Source organism: Hyla sarda, chromosome 3, assembly GCF_029499605.1.
Source record: "Hyla sarda isolate aHylSar1 chromosome 3, aHylSar1.hap1, whole genome shotgun sequence".
In the NCBI taxonomy this organism is placed as follows: Eukaryota; Metazoa; Chordata; class Amphibia; order Anura; family Hylidae; genus Hyla; species Hyla sarda.
The window spans coordinates 217,382,869-217,401,697 of NC_079191.1; the positions used below are offsets into that span (position 1 = coordinate 217,382,869).

Sequence of the window (18,829 nt, forward strand, 5' to 3'; positions counted from 1 at the left end):
TGTACTTATCATTTTATCAAACTTTTGACATGTCATAGTGACATATCAGAGGTTTGATACCCGCACGTTAGCTAGAATAAACAGTCAGAAGTGGACACCTGCACGTGCTGTGCTTTGTTTATCTCTGCTCAGCAAGCAGTATATATACTGTGTACTATACAGTGGAATTCTATGGGCCTTTCGGTATACAGAATTATCAAAAGTCCCATAGACATCCATTGCAAATCTGTATACCACTTGTTATAGCTGTGCAGAGCGGATATGAAGAAGCAAAGCATGTACAGCCATGCACTTGTGCTCATTCAGTGGTAATTGGTGGGGGTCTCAGCACCCAGACCCCCACCGCACAAACTTATGATGTATATATATATATATATATATATATATATATATATACTTTAAGCTACAGTTGTTCATTGCAAAGCATTTCATACGCCCCTGTGCCTGTCAAATCAATGCATATGTACAAGTATCAATCTACCATGTGGTAACAGATGGGATTCGGGAGAGGATAAGCCCAGACTGTGTTGGATCAGGAAACCTGACTCTAGTGTATTGGTGAGGGAGCACTTCTTTTTTTCTTTCTTATATATGGAATCTTTGCAAGGGGATTCCACATTTAAGATGCTCAGGGATGATGTCCTTGTAGAAGAGACTCAGTTGCCAAGAGTTATTTGAGTGAGAATGGATGAGAGGAGATTGGCAAAAGATGAGTGGCTTGATTAAAATGGGAACTGTCAAGATCCAAAAACTTTTTATATGTTATATATTTTAAGGTGTCAACAGATAAAAAGCTGTAAATAAAACATAATTTGTCATTCCCTGTACCAGTGCAGAGTGTGAAAATCTAAAAGAAATTTGATCATGTCTTATCTGTGTGCAAAAAAATTTGAGCTAACAAACTATGCACAATTTCATTACTCTGCGCTGTCGCAGGGAATGATAAATTCCCTTCTTAAAGGGGTACTCTGGAGGAAAACTAATTATTTCTAATCAACTGGTGCCAGAAATTACTTCTGTATAAAAATCTAAATCCTTCAAGTACTTATCAGCTGTTGTATGCTGCAGAGGAAGTTGTATAGTTCTTTTCTGTCTGACCACAGCGCTCTCTGCTGACACCTCTGTCCATATCAGCAACTGTCCAAAAGAGGTTTGCTATGGGGATTTTTTCCTGCTCTGGACAGTTACTGACATGGACAGAGGCTTCAGCAGAGAACACTGTGGTGAGACAGAAAAGAACTATACAACTCCCTCTAGAGCATACAGCAGCTGATAAGTACTGGAAGGCTTAAAGCATTATTTTAGTTAGAAACAGCTTTTTTTTCCATTTAATACTTCCTTAAAAACAAAGCATTTTCCTAATATACTTCATTAAAAAATGTGATTGCTAAAGATGTGAAAAAATGGTTAAAAAAATAGCCACTAGGGGTCTCTGTCTCTTTAATTTTGCAAACGAACCCTGAAAATCCAGCCTTTTTGGTTCATCAAAAATAAGGACCAAAATATCTTAGGGGAGGGGGAGGGAGGTATGGTTATCACCATGTTTTGCCTCAGAGCAGTGTGTAATCCAGCTTTCAAAAGCATGAGCTGAATACCCGTAAATCCAGACAGCTTGCAGACACTGACAAGCAATACAAGGTGGTGCTAAATCATAATTTATATACAAAATGGTTTCTCTTTGGTAATTTTGTGAACTTATTTCTTGTGTATTTGCACCATATAGGTTCCACATGGCTGCTTTAGAGTTATAAAAAGCATGCACTTTGGTCACAAAGCTGTAAAAGTCTTTATTTTTTTGGCACAAAATGCAGGTTTTTCTTTTGTCCTTGCACCATATAGTTTCACATGGCTGCATTAGAGTTATATGGTAAATGGGAACTGACAGATCCAAAAACGTATTCAAATGAATGCATCTAGGCAAAAAACTAGGCAGAATGCATCTAGGCAGAAAACTTTGCAAATGTAAAAATGTTTGTGCAGCCTTCATGACAGGCAAGAGGGAGGGGGGAGGAGAGAAGCTCATACTTGAGGGGAAACGCCCCCAGTCTCCCAAAGAAATTCAGAAAGACTCATAACAGTAATACATAGATCAAAAGGTCTTTTACATATTAACACATGCATATTATTATGCATGCAGGTCTTGGGGCACATTACTACACTGACTTAAATGGGCTCTGTCAGATACAAAAACTTTTAATATGCTGTAAAGCATGCATAACCAATAGGTTTTGCAATTGCTTTCATTAGAAAATGTTCAGTATTTCATACTGAAAAAGCCAGTCAAACAACTGCCCCCTGCCTGCTTGGACTCATACTAGTCCTGCTGTGCCCATGTGTCATCAACTATGTCTTGGACACACTTCCTTGATTGACAACTGTGAGTGCAGGGCTCAGAGCTGGAGGAAAAATCCTCCCACTGTCAGCTTGTGTCCCGCTACTGTCAGTGAGGACAAGCTGGGAGTTGTAGTTTTCCTAATGCTAGGGGAGATGTGAGCAGACAGCATACTGAGGGAGGGGGCGGAGACCTGCACAGTGAGGCCACGCCCCTCCCTTTGAGAGGAATTCAGACTAGTGAGCTAAATTAAAAGTGTAATAAACAAATAAATAAAGGTGCTAGACACATAAAAATTAGATACACATGGTCAGGATTAGGTACTGAGTGATATATTAAAAAATGTTTTTTGTTGGATCTGACGGGTACACTTTAAGCATTTTTTTTATTTTCTTACTAACGACATTAACGCATTAAGATTTTTAAATAGAAGTAATTAAAAAATCTGTTTAACTTTTTGACACCAGTTGATTTAAAAAAAATAGTTTTACACCACACCGGAGTACCCCTTTGAGTTTGTTTGCAAACATTCAAGTCTTGTATCTATTTGCTGGTAAGAATTGCTACTGTTTTATGCTATTGGATTTGTTTCCAAACTGATAAATAAAAGCCTTGTGTTACTATTAGTTAATGGCTGTGCATATCTGTGTGTCTCTGCCAGCCCAAGTTTCATTACAAGTTTCAGATGTGCAGATGAGAACTGATGAGCAAAAGTTTTGGCTCAAACTGTTTTTAGTTTATGGGTCTCCTCTATGCTTTAAAAGCTGACTTTCCCGTTAATTCATTCCATGCTAAACGATTGCCCCGGGACTAGATTTTTTTTAAACACATACATTGTTTCCTCTAGACATAGAAGATGCCCTCATTCATGGTTACAGGCCTAGGTATGAAAAGATCACTAGAAAGATCTCTTCATATATTTCTACATTGTGATCAGATCGCCTTTAAAACATCTTTTTTCTAAACTAAATGAACCCACGCTTGAAAACCCATCTCAATAACACAGTCCACTATTCCCTCAAAGAGGTATTCCTATGTCAGCTAAGGTAGTTAAACTTGAAGGACATGTCAAGTTAAATATTATTGCAAGTACATTCATTAAGCAAATGTTCCTCCTTCTGATATTCTCAATACCTGGCAGTTTACCTTTTCCCTTAGCTTTCTTTCCTTCCGCTCTTGCACTGTGGTCAGGTAATTCACAGCTGCATATTCCAGCACCGATAGAAAGACAAATACAAAACTGACCCACAAGTAAATGTCCACAGCTTTGATGTATGACACTCGAGGCATAGAGGCGTTTACTCCGGTAATGATGGTGGACATGGTCAGCACTGTGGTTATACCTGTAAATTTACAATGCAGAGATTTGTCAGGCTTACTCCTTATGGCTGGGTATACTCAAAAAATTATAGATAACCAAAAAATCATTTTTACCCAGTGGAACTCTGGCAGGGACTGCTCTGCGATCTATCCAGAAAGAGACCCAGGAAAGCATGACCATTAGAGTCGCAGGAAAATAAGTTTGCAGGAGAAAGAAAAAGATGTGACGTCTCAATGTGAAGTTAATGTACAGACGATTGTACCATCCTGTGTTAAAAATAGACAGTTTTATTACTTTATTGCAAGCTGATAAGGTAATTTATTAATGTATATAAATTATCAGCATATAGAACACTATTAATTGTTGCAGTAGCTACATAAACCTTATTTCCTTACTGCCCAAGTCAGGTAACATGAGCCCTTAACTGACTTGAAGTACATCTGCTTCTACATTCCACATCTACTTCTTATTCAGCATTATTTATGGTTGCTGTTAGCTGAAAGTTACACGCAAACTCTTGTTTTCACTTAGGTTTTTTTTTTGAAGAAGGAGATCATAGAGAATACAGAGAAAGCTTAGTGCACACATGGCCTCAATGTACCACACTGTAACTCTTTGTTTATGACTACAATTTGACTAGTAAGGCTGGGTTCACATATGTCCGGCATAGGTGAACTCAGCCTAGATCTCGATGCAAATGATGCCACAACTGATGACAACTTGTCATCAGTTGTATGGCATCCGGCGTGGCATCCATTGTTTCTGGCTGTGTTCCCCTGTTCGGTGCTCTCCGGGGTCAACCATCCGGCATCAAAATTGAGACGCTGGATGATTGTGATCTGTCCCATTCAAATGAATGGGATCAGTTTCAGCATTAGTTTCTCTCCGGTGCATGCCATAGGGAAACGATGCCACACGCCTGATATATAAGAACCCAGTCTAACATATCTAACACTCCATATTTTTAATTAACAGTTTTGCAACAACAATGTATTACAAGACATACAACTGTTTTCTGTATGTTTAGCAAATCTGCTTTTCATATTTATCCATGAAGCTGACTATACATGGGAAATTGTATCTACCAAACACAGGTAGATATTAGGACCATCTAAAGGGGCATAATCTGAATATATAGTAAAATATTTGCATTTGTAAGGAAATAAACAAAGGGGAGCATTTATCAAGACCACCATCTCCACTTGCGGTCTAAATAAATGTCCCGCCAGCGCACAGTTACAACAATAGTGAATTTTTGTAAGACCACAAGGTGAGGATGGGTGTTTCTGCGTGAGAGTAGAACCCTACAGCCATTTGTTTACTTGCAATAAAACTGTGGGAGTTCTTCGTATTGCGGTGCGGTAGAAAACTATTTTGATAATAAACCCAATGGTTACTAAACTATTACCTGTGCTACTATAAAAGGCAAGTCTTGTGGTGGTATGAAACTCCTGAATAAGGAACTGTGATAGAGAAATCCTTTCATCTGTTTTTAGGGATTCATTGCCATTCTTCCAGTAAAGCATAAGGTCGTCTTCAGTGTAGGCATCTAAAAGCACAAAAGATGAGGTCATTTTTCACCATTCAATATTAGGTCCTTCTAGTAAATACTCAACTTTCAATAGTTCTTGAAACATATATCATGCCAGAATTTTTTTTATAAAATTGTCTCAATTCACAATGAAGTTTAATTTTTATTTTTATTGAATTAAAATAAAACACATAATAGACTTAATAGACATAATAGAGGCTTTCCTTTTAAATCTATTTCTCGGTTCAGCTAAATGATAACAATACAAAAAGATTAAATTTCATTTTTTGATCTTACTATTAGTAATAGGAGGAGTAGTGTACTGAAGCAGACTATGCTATTTTGCATACCAAAACACCCAAAGAACATTTTTATTAAAATAGTGACATTTGCCATCAAAAATCATGTTGTGGAACTTTCTGAATGTTTTTATATACTTAAACAATGGAACTGAATAATAATGTAAACAGCTTTGCAGATTTATCACAGAATATCATGGTGTTGATAAACAGGGTGTATTTTTTAGATCAACTATTAGTTGTCTATATTGGCACTAAGACATCAATCTGTCTAAAACAAATAAATTGGTCAGAGAGTGGGCCTGCCTCGATCATGTTTTTTTTTCTGGGGCCCGTCCGGTGGGCTCGGCTGTCCATCTTAACATGTTGTTTCCCACAAAGGCATATTGCAAATGTTCCCAGCATGTGGCACATCTCTTAAAGCAGCCGATCACTCACACTGCCCTTCAATATATTACTATCAGGAAGCAGAGCCCGAGGGAGGCTACTGTAACCCATAGCCAAAACTCAAGCACCTGAGGACAGTGCACAAAATCCCATCATTTTCCTCAGCAGCTTCCTGAAGCCCTGAGCCCTGCTGTCTTTCCCTGTAGGCAATGGTGTAAACAAAAGGACGTGGCAGCCTCTTATTGAAGAAGTTGATGTGAAGCCCAGCCTTATCCACCTTGCTCCTCAGTTGCCCTAGCTTGTGAAGAATCAGAGTGGTGAGTGCTTCCCCCCATACACATATGGGACACATAGGTATATACATATGTGCTCTGCTCCTGCCTGTCTATAGCTTATAGCTGCTGGCATACCCTATGTAATAGTATAGAGGTTGACATTAGATGATGGGGCGTAATGGAAACCTATCACCTTCTCCATGCTGGCCAAACCATAGGTTGAATGAAAAAAGGTGCAGGAAGGGCAATCCTGACATTCTATGATTTAAAAAAAAAAAAAAAGGTTGCTTGACCCTTGTAACCAGTCAATGGGGTGTATTATTTCCACCTGGCTGGTCTTAATTGATGTCTCTCTCCCTGCATATAGTATATCTGTGTACATTCAGAGACTCATCACTCCGGGCTGGCAAGGTGAAGAGCCATTCCAGTTACTAGTTACCCGGGTACTGGCATCTTTTTTAAACCAGTGTGACAGGATTTCACTACCTGCATCTCTCGTATGAAGGTGACAGGGGGTGATATAGAATGAAAGGGTATAAAAAAATGTGGGGCCAGTATAGAGTATAAATTCATATACAGGGACAATTTATAGAATAAATTCCCATGTGGGGCCAGTATATTGTATAAATTCAAAAGTGGGGGTCAGTATACAGTATGTAGTATAATATTTGGTGCATTGAGGCCACATTATCCTCTATTGCCCCTGGGCCCCATAAATTGCAAGTCCACTCCTGCTCTAAACACAAAGAAAGAGAAGCTAAAATAGGGATTTTACTTCAGAGTAAAACAATAGATTATATTGTATACATGTAAAACCACTTTACACGTCATAAGTATGGTGCAGTGGCCAGTTCAAGGAAGTGTCCTGGTTGTTCCAAACTTTCAGAATGCATTGTACATAATACTTGGAGTTAAGCGATTCACTTTGTATTTTTCTGCTTTGAAGAGAATGTATCAGTAGAAAATGACCTATTGTTGAAATCAATATATTAAGATAACCATATTTTTTAAGAGTATTTTTGATGCTTTTTCTAATTTTCCATTTTACTACCTATTTTTTTTTTTTTAATAAGAATCCTGAAATCTCCTCTGAAAAGGTCACAGAGAATGCCCAGTAACATCTGCAATTTATCTGAATGGGACAGTTCCTGTCCATGGGTCCTGCCGTAAAACATATCACTAAATGCTGTTAAAAATAGCTTACGCAAGATGGCTGCCCCCACCATATTTAACAAAAAAAATAAATTACAATCAGAAAATAAGATAAGAAAAAATGTTTCATTATGTGGCTTTATATTGGAAAAAATATCTAGGTTATACATTCCCCTGAAGATTATATTGTGATACACAGCAATTATAAGTTAGTAAATGACATGCTGCATTTTATAAACATCTTTCCTAATTAGTTATCATGCTGATTTATTTCCATATTAGCTTTATTGGTTTAAACCACTGGAGAGAAATCCTTTTGTAGAAAATACAAGATACTTTTATTGAAGAACATGCTAAAATAAAATGCTTACAACTTTCAATCTCCAAGGAACAGGACTGCGTGTCAAGGGGAAATCGACTGAAGTCCATATTACACATGGCTGTTACTGTTACCCTGCAACAATAGAAAACAAAATACCGTAAAACACTCCAAGACTCCAAGATTTTCAACTTAATTGCTAGAGCATTAGCTTTTGTAGACGCTTAACCTCTGAGCCTTGATGCAATATCTTAAAATGTACATCCATTAACAATTACTTGTACTGGGAGTGAGCCTTACTACCTTAACCCCTTAAGGACGCAGCCCATTTGGGCCTTAAGGACGCAGACAATAAAATTTTTACGTTTTCGTTTTTTCCTCCTCATCTTCAAAAAATCATAACTCTTTTATATTTTCATCCACAGACTAGTATGAGGGCTTATTTTTTGCGTGACCAGTGACCAGTTGTCCTTGTAATGCCATCACTCACCATAAAATGTATGGCGCAACCAAAAAAATGTGTTCTTTATTCTTTGGGTCAATACGATTAAAATGATACCCATGATAACATACTTTTCTGTTACTGTTGCTCTTAAAAAAAAACGCAAACTTTTTAACCAAATTAGTGTGTTGAAAATCCCCCTATTTTGAAGACCTATAACTTTTTCATTTTTCCGTATAAGCGGCAGTATGAGGGCTCATTTTTTGCGCTGTGATCTGTACTTTTTATTGATACCATATTTGCTTATATAGAACTTTTAATACTTTTTTTTTTCCACATTTTTGGGAATAAAATGTTATAAAAAAGCATCTATTTTGGACTTTTTTTATTTTTGCATTCACGCTGTTCACCGTACGGTATCAGTGACATTTTATTTTAATAGTTCAGATATTTACCTACGCGGCGATACCAAATATGTATATAAAATATTTTTTATAAAATGGGACAATATACGTTTTTATTGGGGACGCGATTTTTCAAATTTTTTCTACTTTATTCTTTTTACTTTTTCTACTTTTATTTTTACACTTTAATAGTCCCCATAGGGGACTATTTATAGCAATCACTCGATTGCTAATACTATTCAGTGCTATGTTTAGGACACAGCACTGATCAGCATTATCGGTCATCTTCTGCTCTGGTCTGCGGGAAGGCAGATCAGAGCAGAAGTCGCCGGGAAGGCAGCGGAGCCAGGTGAGGGGACCTCCGTCTGCCATGCTGGATGATCGGATCGCCGCGGCAGCGCTGCGGGCGATCCGATCATCCATTTTAGTGACCGCGATGCTGCAGATGCCGTGATCTGTATTGATCACGCCATCTGACGGGTTAATGGCGGACATCCGCAGGATCGCAGATGTCCGCAATTATGGGCGGGTCCCTGGCTGCGATCAGCAGCTGGGACCTGCCGCGCATGATACGGGCATCGCTCCGATGCTCACGGTTATGCTTATGATGTAAATGTACGTCCTGGTGCGTTAAGTACCACCTCACCAGGATGTACATTTACGTCCTCTGTCGTTAAGGGGTTAACTTTGGTTTTGCCTTTCTGCCTATTTGCCTGTTTTCCCCTTTTCTTTGTTCGATGAGTTACCTCTAGTGGGGATACTAGAGAATACATATGGTAAAAGTTTTTGTACACATATAGGCCCTGATTTACTATTACAAACCTCACATGTCTTGTCGGGTTGTGCACCAATTGAATAAAAACAACCAACTGTCCATTTTACAGAGAAAACCTGAAAAAGGGGTGTGGCTACTGAAAAGGGGCGTGCCCCCGACATTTTCACAAAAAAGCCAACATATTAACTAAGGTTTCCACAGAAAATGTGGTGGATTTGAGCTGAGGAAAACCCCACAGATCAGAGCATGTGTAAAGAACATAAAATGTGCAAAATATAGGAAAACCTTAGGAAATACCGTGGGGAAAAAATTGTAGGGAATTAAAACCCATAAAGAAACCTACACAACACTCTTTGTAAATCAGAGCCATAATGTTTCCTGGCTTTCAGATGTAATGAGGTGAAGGCTAGCATTTGTTGGGGCTCTCACAGAGTCTGATGCTGATAACAGAAGATCTATCATGGCAGCTAAGGAGGCCTTCAAAGAGCCCTGACTACCGTCGCAACCAATCAGCAAGTTGTGATTGTGGGGAAAGATCTGTGGTATGACATGCTATGGTCTGTATTTATTATGGCATCTTGGGGGTTAAACTGCTGGGATCAATAATTCTGGTAGCTGTGATATTCAGACGTGGGGCTCAAGGGCATATTTTCTTCCTGCATTTATGATGAATACAGGAAGATATTTAAGAAAAGTTACCCTCTGCATTTGAAGTGAAAATGTTTTGATGTTTTCTGGGGTAGTTCTCTTTGTTACCACAAGATTTTATGCAACATGCGTGTAGCACGATTGTGGCAAGGGGGATAGTATCAGTGAAAGGTAAGGTGTGACATACACACAGAGCATTTCCACCCAAGGTGGTTGGTCTTGTGAGTTTCATTTGGCCTGGCAAACTGTGACAGAGGGTAGCCTATATCTACACAATAGAACCAGGCGCATAGCCTGCTATCACCCTGGTGAAACCCAACTTGAAGAAAACTCTGAGTGCCCCCCTTCTGAACACTAGTTTATCGCCACACACTGCTGGACAGGGGCATCTTGTGCTTCTTCCTTGTAAGAGTTCAGGGTGGCATAAGGCTATGGCCAATTGTTCTTTTCAGTGTTTGCTTATATTACTTTATGTAGGGGGCAAAGACCTGGTACATTAAAACTATACATGGCGAAAAGGTAAGACCAACCATAGCAGTGGACATCACTTTAAAACCCCATAAAATCACATTTTGGTTCATACATTTATGTATATGATCATTATTTACATTGAGCAATAATGTGATTCATACTATGTGATTCACACTACATTTTTATCTGTTGCAGCCATATTTATTAGCATATTTATTTTCATCCTCATGTCCTTAATATGTTTTTATCATAATAAAGCTAATGAATATAAATAAATATAAAATGAAGCACATATAGAAATGTCTTCCATCTAAGGGTAAGTGGTACTGTGTACCGGCCGGACTTCATCTCATGACAGCCGCCGTGCTGTGATTTGTCATTGACAGCTGCCGTGCTGCCTATATTCACCTTATCATACAGCCGCCGCGCTGTTGTGACCCAGAGGGCCGTTGGATTCAGCTAAATCTATTTACTATACTTGTCTATTGAACTGAGTTGCTCTTTGCACGAACAGTGGGCTCGAGGCGCTCTTACCACACTCCACTGGTACTAATTATTATCTGGACATATATCACACTTGCCGCATATGTTTTATTAATTCTAACTTAGGCAACTTACTGTATCTGATTAGTGTAATTGCCTTAGTGAGTGCAAGGATCCTGCACTCCCATTTTATGTAATTTTATACTGTAGCTCAATAAAATTATTATTTTTCATATCTTGGACATAGACATTGATTTATTTGATACAGAGTCACACCACATTTTTCACCTACATAGTTTCACACCTCTACATAGTCACATTCTAACTAACCCACATTACATTTTCAACCACCATCCTCTAAACCACAAGCAGATTAACTATATTGTCACTCTCATTCATTCTCTTCTCACTCATTCACACATTTATATACATACACATTGACATACTCATAAATACACCCACCCACCCAATACAGCCCAACAGACTCGTAGCATATCTAGGCCCGGAGAAGAAGCCAAACCACTGATTGTCTATTTCTACATATAGAAATGTGTACTAAATTCTTTCACCACAAGATGTCACTGGAATAGGGTGTAGTTAGCACAGGCGGATACTCCTAAATACAGAGAAGGAAAATGGAAAGATAGTAATGCAAAATCAGAGGCACAACATCAGCTTCTTGGCCCCAATGCACATCTGTATCATATGCCACTTATAACACTGGTGTCTTCTTTTGTAGCAGAGGATAATGCTGTACATCCCCCGTAGCTATGCCCTTGAGCAAAAAATTATAACCGCTGTCCCCCTGGCTAATATCTTTAGGAACACTATGAAAGTATGAACAGTTACCTTAAACTGTACAGCACCTTCCCATCAGGCTGTACTCGCAGCATGACATTATCTGTTGTAGTGTCATGGATAAAGGATCTTTTAGAATGAACAAAGAACATATCCGGCACCCATATCTTTTTTACTAATCTTCCGTCAAAGGTCATACTTTGGTTATTGGAGCTGGGAAAGGACAATCTTTCATCTTTCCAGTAGTGTCTGAGGTACAAAGTCATCGTGAAGTCCTGGAAAATAAAGAAGATAGAGTGTGATCTACTGCATATCACAAACGGCTCATATCACATAGCGCCTCTCAGCTGACTACTGGATCACTTTTTTCATTGCATTCTGACAGCAGTATCATGTGATCATTCTATAGTTGTCCATACACATTAGATTATAGTTAATGAGAATGGAAGTTTTTAAGCAAAATAATGGTGGCTACAGTATGGCTAGCATTGCAAGATCTTGCTAGAAGGGAACAGTGCTTAGCAAGCTAGGTGTTTCTACAGAAGAGCCTTAGAGATTAGTGCAGTGCATGACAGGCTGGAGTGAACAGCTTTAGCTTAGCTGTCTGCTCAGCCAAACAGCAGCCTCTCTCCAGTGAGGAAGACAGATGTAAGGTAGGAGCTTACCCTGGTCCAACCTCTCTTCATATGAGAGAAGAGGTCAAAGGAGGAAAGCTCAGAAAGCTTGGAATGATGAAAGCTCCTGCTAAGAATCAGTGTGAGTTTGAGTTCCATTAAAAGACTTTTCCTAACTAGTTCTGTTCTGTGAGTAGGCTGGAGAAATTGATGTGTATTCCGTTTCATTTGCAGTATTGAATAAACAAGTGGATGTGGATCTGAGCTTTTCTGTGATTCAGTTACTGCCTGCTCCAGGGAGGAAAACAATGGACTAGCAACAGCTACGGTAAAGATGACCAGCTCTAGTTTTCCTAGAGACACCAGCACCTTAGATTTCCCTGCTTAAAGGGGTACGCCAGTGGAAAACTATTTTTTTTTTAAATCAAGATTTTAAACAGATTTGTAAATTACTTCTATTTAAAAATCTTAATGCTTACAGTACTTATCAGCTGCTGTATACTACAGAGGAATTTCTTTTCTTTCTGTCTGTCTGACCACAGTGCTCTCTGTTGACACCTTTGTCCATGTCAGGAACTGTCCAGAGAAGGAGCAAATCCCCAAAGCATACCTCTCCTGCTCTGAACAGTTCCTGACACAGACAGAGGGGTCAGCAGAGAGCACAGAAAATACATTCAAAACGAACTTCCTGTGGAGCATACAGCAGCTGATAAGTACTGGAAGGATTAAGATTTTTAAATAGAAGTCATTTCCAAATCTGTTTAACTTTCTGGCAACTGTTGATTTGAAAAAACATTGTCTTTCACTGGAGTACCCCTTTAACCCTAAAGCCTTCTTGTTTCATTTGTAGATGATATTACTGCTCTTTAGTAAAGAAACGATACGTTGTTAGTGCAACCCTTCTGTCACTGTGCCAGCCTATGAAGTGTGAGAAGTCCCTGTGAAAGCCCTTTGAGCCAAAGTGACAAGTGACAAGTGAGGCACATTCCTTGACCACTGCAGTTGCAATGAACAAAATAAGAAAGAAACAATATAATACCAACCATGTCCACTTCAGAAATACTGTCTAAGCTTTCCACTTGCACATCCACCCCAACAGGAATAGCTGGTCCTTAAAGAATAAAAAGAGTAAGTCAAATAAATAATCCAAAATTTACATGGAAAAGTTTTCAGTGAAAAGAATGTTACATGACATTTTGTGTCACATTTCCTGATTTTTGTAAAAGAAGATAAAAATGGAAGGGTGCAGCTCACTATGCTTTGCTATAACTAAGGTCACTGACAATCCTCTTATACCCTAGGAGTAATAATGTAAAATAAAATAACTCACGTGTCAGTCCTCAAAGTTAGATATTACTTAAAATGTTTATTTATACGCAATAAAATGTACATGATTCTAAATCACAGGGCCCTTGTGAATCCAAATAACACTCTATAAAATCAATTTATATATAATCAGGAACATTATACTATAAATATAAATTATAAAACAAAATAGACTTTCCATATTGTGTCTTGTTCAAATTGGACCTTGCATTAGTCCATAGTCACAGTTATCTGAGTTGTAGCACTGATAGTCTAAAAAGCCACATATAGAATAGATGAGAAGTGCACTACTGTCCTTTCCTCAGCAGCTTCAGTATAGACATACTCGACTATACTGATGCTGCTGAAGAAAGGACAGCAGTCCTGAAACACGTCCAGCTGTTTATTACCTATGGAACATCAGTAATGTATGCAATATCTTGTGATCCGACCACTGCAGTGCACTACTTAAGGAGTGACAGTTCAAATTTTTCGTCGCAAGTCCACAAGGTTGGGCATTCATTCACAGATACGAGTGCTAATTTTGCCATCACGGGACAAGTGTTGGCTCCTGCTGGAGTGTGAATACGTTATCACCTACTGCCGTACAGCTCTGCTACTGTTACAAGCTTACTACTCACTCTTGCCGGCGTAAGAAGATCTTACTGCTCCGCATCCAAATTGACACTGCATCGGATCTGTGACGCGCATTTACCTGAACTCCGGGAGTTCGCACCTAGACTGAGGGGGGAAGAGGTGTTGACAATAAAATCTATTTAACAAACTAAAGTTCTATCCCTTATGTGTCCTTCTCATCTATTATATATGTGGCTATAAAGACTATCAGCGCTACAACTCGGATAACTGGGACTGTTGACTAATGCTACTGCAAGGTCCAATCTGAACCAGACCCAATATAGAAAGTCCATTTCTGGTTATTATAGTTTATTATAATTATCATTTATTTTTATTGTATTTAAGTATGATGTTCCTGATGATTTATACATTGGTTTTATAGAGTGTTACCTGGATTCACAAGGACCCTGTGATTAAGACACATGTACATTTTATTGTGTTTAAATAAACATTTTAAGTAATATCTATAACTTAGAAGACTGACACACTTCTTGATATGTCAGGAGTACTATCTGTATGACAGCAGTTCCACAGCTACCAGCCTGACTAATAACCACAGCTACCAGCCTGACTAATAACCACATGTTGTATATTTACTATGTTCAGCTTTTGTAAGAAGCAGACTTGAAAAATGCAATATTTGCAAGAGATGCAAGCGGCACTCACCAATACATGAAAATCTTTATTGCATGCATATACAGACAGGCAAGCTGCATGAAGCGGAAGCCTGCATACCATTGTTTGTAATAGCATGCATATGCCAGTCTGTATCTTCATGCAATAAAGAAGATTTTCATATTTTGAGTGTTGTTTGCATCTCTTGCAAATTTTGGATCTGTATACCTGCTTTTATTGATGTAACCCCTTCCCTCCCTCCCCTTTTAGCTTTTTGTCACCTTCCCATTATTAGATTGAAAACTTAATAAAGATTGTATGCTAGAAAATTTTATTTATATAAAAGATTTTTTTAAATAACAATTTATAAAAAATGCAATTGTGAGTTGGACCTTTCAAAAAAGTTGGCAACAAATATGTCAATTTAATGTAGCGTACTCTTGTCCTGTTTCTGTTTACACAGATTTATTATTGTCCTATTACCAAGGGATGATTGATTTATATTTAACTAGCTGAGTACCCGGCGTTGCTCGGTTTTTCCTTCCAAATCCTTTTTGGGGAGGAAAATAAACAAAGGATGAAGCTTTTGCCTTCATATGCAGTCGTCATATATTGTTGTCATATCCCAACCCCGAATCCCGACCTCCTATCCCGACCTCCTATCCCAACCTCCTATCCCGTCCTCCTATCCCGCTTCCTCCTATCCCATCCTCCTATCCAGTCCTCCTATCTTGACCTCCTATCCCGACCTCCTATCCCGTCCTCCAATCTCGAGCTCCTATCCAGACCTCCTATCCCGACCTCCTATCCCATCCTCCTATCTCGACCTCCTATTTCAACCTCCTATCCCGACCTCCTATCCCGTCCTCATATCTCGACCTCCTATCTTGACCTCCTATCCCGTCCTCATATCCCATCCTCCTATCCCGACCTCCCATCCCGACCTCCTATCCCGACCTCATATCTCGTCCTCATATCCCGTCCTCCTATCCCATCCTCCTATCCCGAGCTCCCATCCCGACCTCCTATCCCGACCTCATATCTCGTCCTCATATCCCGTCCTCCTATCCCAATCTCCTATCTCGACCTCCTATCCCGACCTCCCATCCTGTCCTCATATCCCGGCTCGTAATATGTGTACCAGGTATTGAAATAGCTCTAGCCGTACAGAAATTATATGGGAACATAAATTTCCCATTGATTTGCATGGGACTTTAAAAAAAACAAAAACAAAACCTAACCCTCACAAATGGGGGTAGTTAAGGGTTAAATTAACTACCCTATATTTTAAGTGGACATATAAGTAACATGTGACCAAGTATTATCAAAATATCTCCAGACGTTTGGAAGTTGTTACGCCGAGCGCTCCGGGTCCCCGCTCCTCCCCGGAGCGCTCGCTTCACTCTCCCCGCGGCAGCGCTCCGGTCACGTCCTCTGACCCGGGGCGCTGCGATTCCGCTGCCAGCCGGGATGCGATTCGCGATGCGGGTAGCGCCCGCTCGCGATGCGCACCCCGGCTCCCCTACCTGACTCGCTCTCCGTCTGTTCTGTCCCGGCGCGCGCGGCCCCGCTCCCTAGGGCGCGCGCGCGCCGGGTCTCTGCGATTTAAAGGGCCACTGCGCCGCTGATTGGCGCAGTGGTTCCAATTAGTGTGTTCACCTGTGCACTTCCCTATATCACCTCACTTCCCCTGCACTCCCTTGCCGGATCTTGTTGCCTTAGTGCCAGTGAAAGCGTTCCTTGTGTGTTCCTTGCCTGTGTTTCCAGACCTTCTGCCGTTGCCCCTGACTACGATCCTTGCTGCCTGCCCCGACCTTCTGCTACGTCCGACCTTGCTTTTGCCTACTCCCTTGTACCGCGCCTATCTTCAGCAGCCAGAGAGGTGAGCCGTTGCTAGTGGATACGACCTGGTCACTACCGCCGCAGCAAGACCATCCCGCTTTGCGGCGGGCTCTGGTGAAAACCAGTAGTGGCTTAGAACCGGTCCACTAGCACGGTCCACGCCAATCCCTCTCTGGCACAGAGGATCCACTACCTGCCAGCCGGCATCGTGACAGTAGATCCGGCCATGGATCCCGCTGAAGTTCCTCTGCCAGTTGTCGCTGACCTCACCACGGTGGTCGCCCAGCAGTCGCAACAGATAGCGCAACAAGGCCAACAGCTGTCTCAACTGACCGTTATGCTACAACAGTTACTACCACAGCTTCAGCAGTCATCTCCTCCGCCAGCTCCTGCACCTCCTCCGCAGCGAGTGGCCGCTCCTGGGATACGCTTATCCTTGCCGGATAAATTTGATGGGGACTCTAAGTTTTGCCGTGGCTTTCTTTCCCAATGTTCCCTGCATCTGGAGATGATGTCGGACCTGTTTCCCACTGAAAGGTCTAAGGTGGCTTTCGTAGTCAGCCTTCTGTCCGGAAAAGCCCTGTCATGGGCCACACCGCTCTGGGACCGCAATGACCCCGTCACTGCCTCTGTACACTCCTTCTTCTCGGAAATCCGAAGTGTCTTTGAGGAACCTGCCCGAGCCTCTTCTGCTGAGACTGCCCTGTTGAACCTGGTCCAGGGTAATTCTTCCGTTGGCGAGTATGCCGTACAATTCCGTACTCTTGCTTCAGAATTGTCCTGGAATAATGAGGCCCTCTGCGCGACCTTCAAAAAAGGCCTATCCAGCAACATTAAAGATGTTCTGGCCGCACGAGAAATTCCTGCTAATCTACATGAACTTATTCACCTAGCCACTCGCATTGACATGCGTTTTTCCGAAAGGCGTCAGGAACTCCGCCAAGATATGGACTCTGTTCGCACGAGGCGTTTCTTCTCCTCGGCTCCTCTCTCCTCTGGTCCCCTGCAATCTGTTCCTGTGCCTCCCGCCGTGGAGGCTATGCAGGTCGACCGGTCTCGCCTGACACCTCAAGAGAGGACACGACGCCGTATGGAGAACCTCTGCCTGTACTGTGCTAGTACCGAACACTTCCTGAGAGATTGTCCTATCCGTCCTCCCCGCCTGGAAAGACGTACGCTGACTCCGCACAAAGGTGAGACAGTCCTTGATGTCTACTCTGCTTCTCCACGTCTTACTGTGCCTGTGCGGATGTCTGCCTCTGCCTTCTCCTTCTCTACAGTGGCCTTCTTGGACTCTGGATCTGCAGGAAATTTTATTTTGGCCTCTCTCGTCAACAGGTTCAACATCCCGGTGACCAGTCTCGCCAGACCCCTCTACATCAATTGTGTAAATAATGAAAGATTGGACTGTACCATACGTTTCCGCACGGAGCCCCTTCTTATGAGCATCGGATCTCATCATGAGAGGATTGAACTTTTGGTCCTCCCCAATTGCACCTCGGAAATTCTCCTTGGACTTCCCTGGCTTCAACTTCATTCCCCTACCCTGGATTGGTCCACTGGGGAGATCAAGAGTTGGGGGTCCTCTTGTTCCAAGAACTGTCTAAAACCGGTTCCCAGTAACCCTTGCCGTAACTCTGTGGTTCCTCCAGTAACCGGTCTCCCTAAGGCCTATATGGACTTCGCGGATGTTTTCTGCAAAAAACAAGCTGAGACTCTACCTCCTCACAGGCCTTATGATTGCCCTATCGACCTCCTCCCGGGCACTACTCCACCCCGGGGCAGAATTTATCCTCTCTCTGCCCCAGAGACTCTTGCCATGTCCGAATACGTCCAGGAGAATCTAAAAAAGGGCTTTATCCGTAAATCCTCCTCTCCTGCCGGAGCCGGATTTTTCTTTGTGTCCAAAAAAGATGGCTCCCTACGTCCTTGCATTGACTACCGCGGTCTTAATAAAATCACGGTTAAGAACCGCTACCCCTTACCCCTCATCTCTGAACTCTTTGATCGCCTCCAAGGTGCCCACATCTTCACTAAATTGGACTTAAGAGGCGCCTATAACCTCATCCGCATCAGAGAGGGGGACGAGTGGAAAACGGCATTTAACACCAGAGATGGACACTTTGAGTATCTGGTCATGCCCTTTGGACTGTGCAACGCCCCTGCCGTCTTCCAAGACT

At 41.3% G+C, this 18,829-nt stretch overlaps 1 protein-coding gene across 2 annotated transcripts in view; it reads right to left on the reverse strand.

Moving 5' to 3' along the window:
• Nucleotides 1-18,829, reverse strand: part of GABRR1 (gamma-aminobutyric acid type A receptor subunit rho1) — a 136,237-nt gene that overhangs the window by 4,116 nt on the left and 113,292 nt on the right. The window contains exons 4-9 of one of the 2 annotated variants that reach the window (XM_056566097.1): nt 13,295-13,362; nt 11,689-11,912; nt 7,669-7,751; nt 5,062-5,202; nt 3,767-3,919; nt 3,479-3,675 (exon numbers count right to left, since the gene is read on the reverse strand). In XM_056566097.1, the coding sequence (XP_056422072.1) occupies nt 3,479-3,675; nt 3,767-3,919; nt 5,062-5,202; nt 7,669-7,751; nt 11,689-11,912; nt 13,295-13,362 (866 nt within the window). Of the gene's footprint in view, nt 1-3,466; nt 3,676-3,766; nt 3,920-5,061; nt 5,203-7,668; nt 7,752-11,688; nt 11,913-13,294; nt 13,363-18,829 lie in introns of both variants that reach the window. The other variant, XM_056566096.1, reaches the window with a different exon arrangement.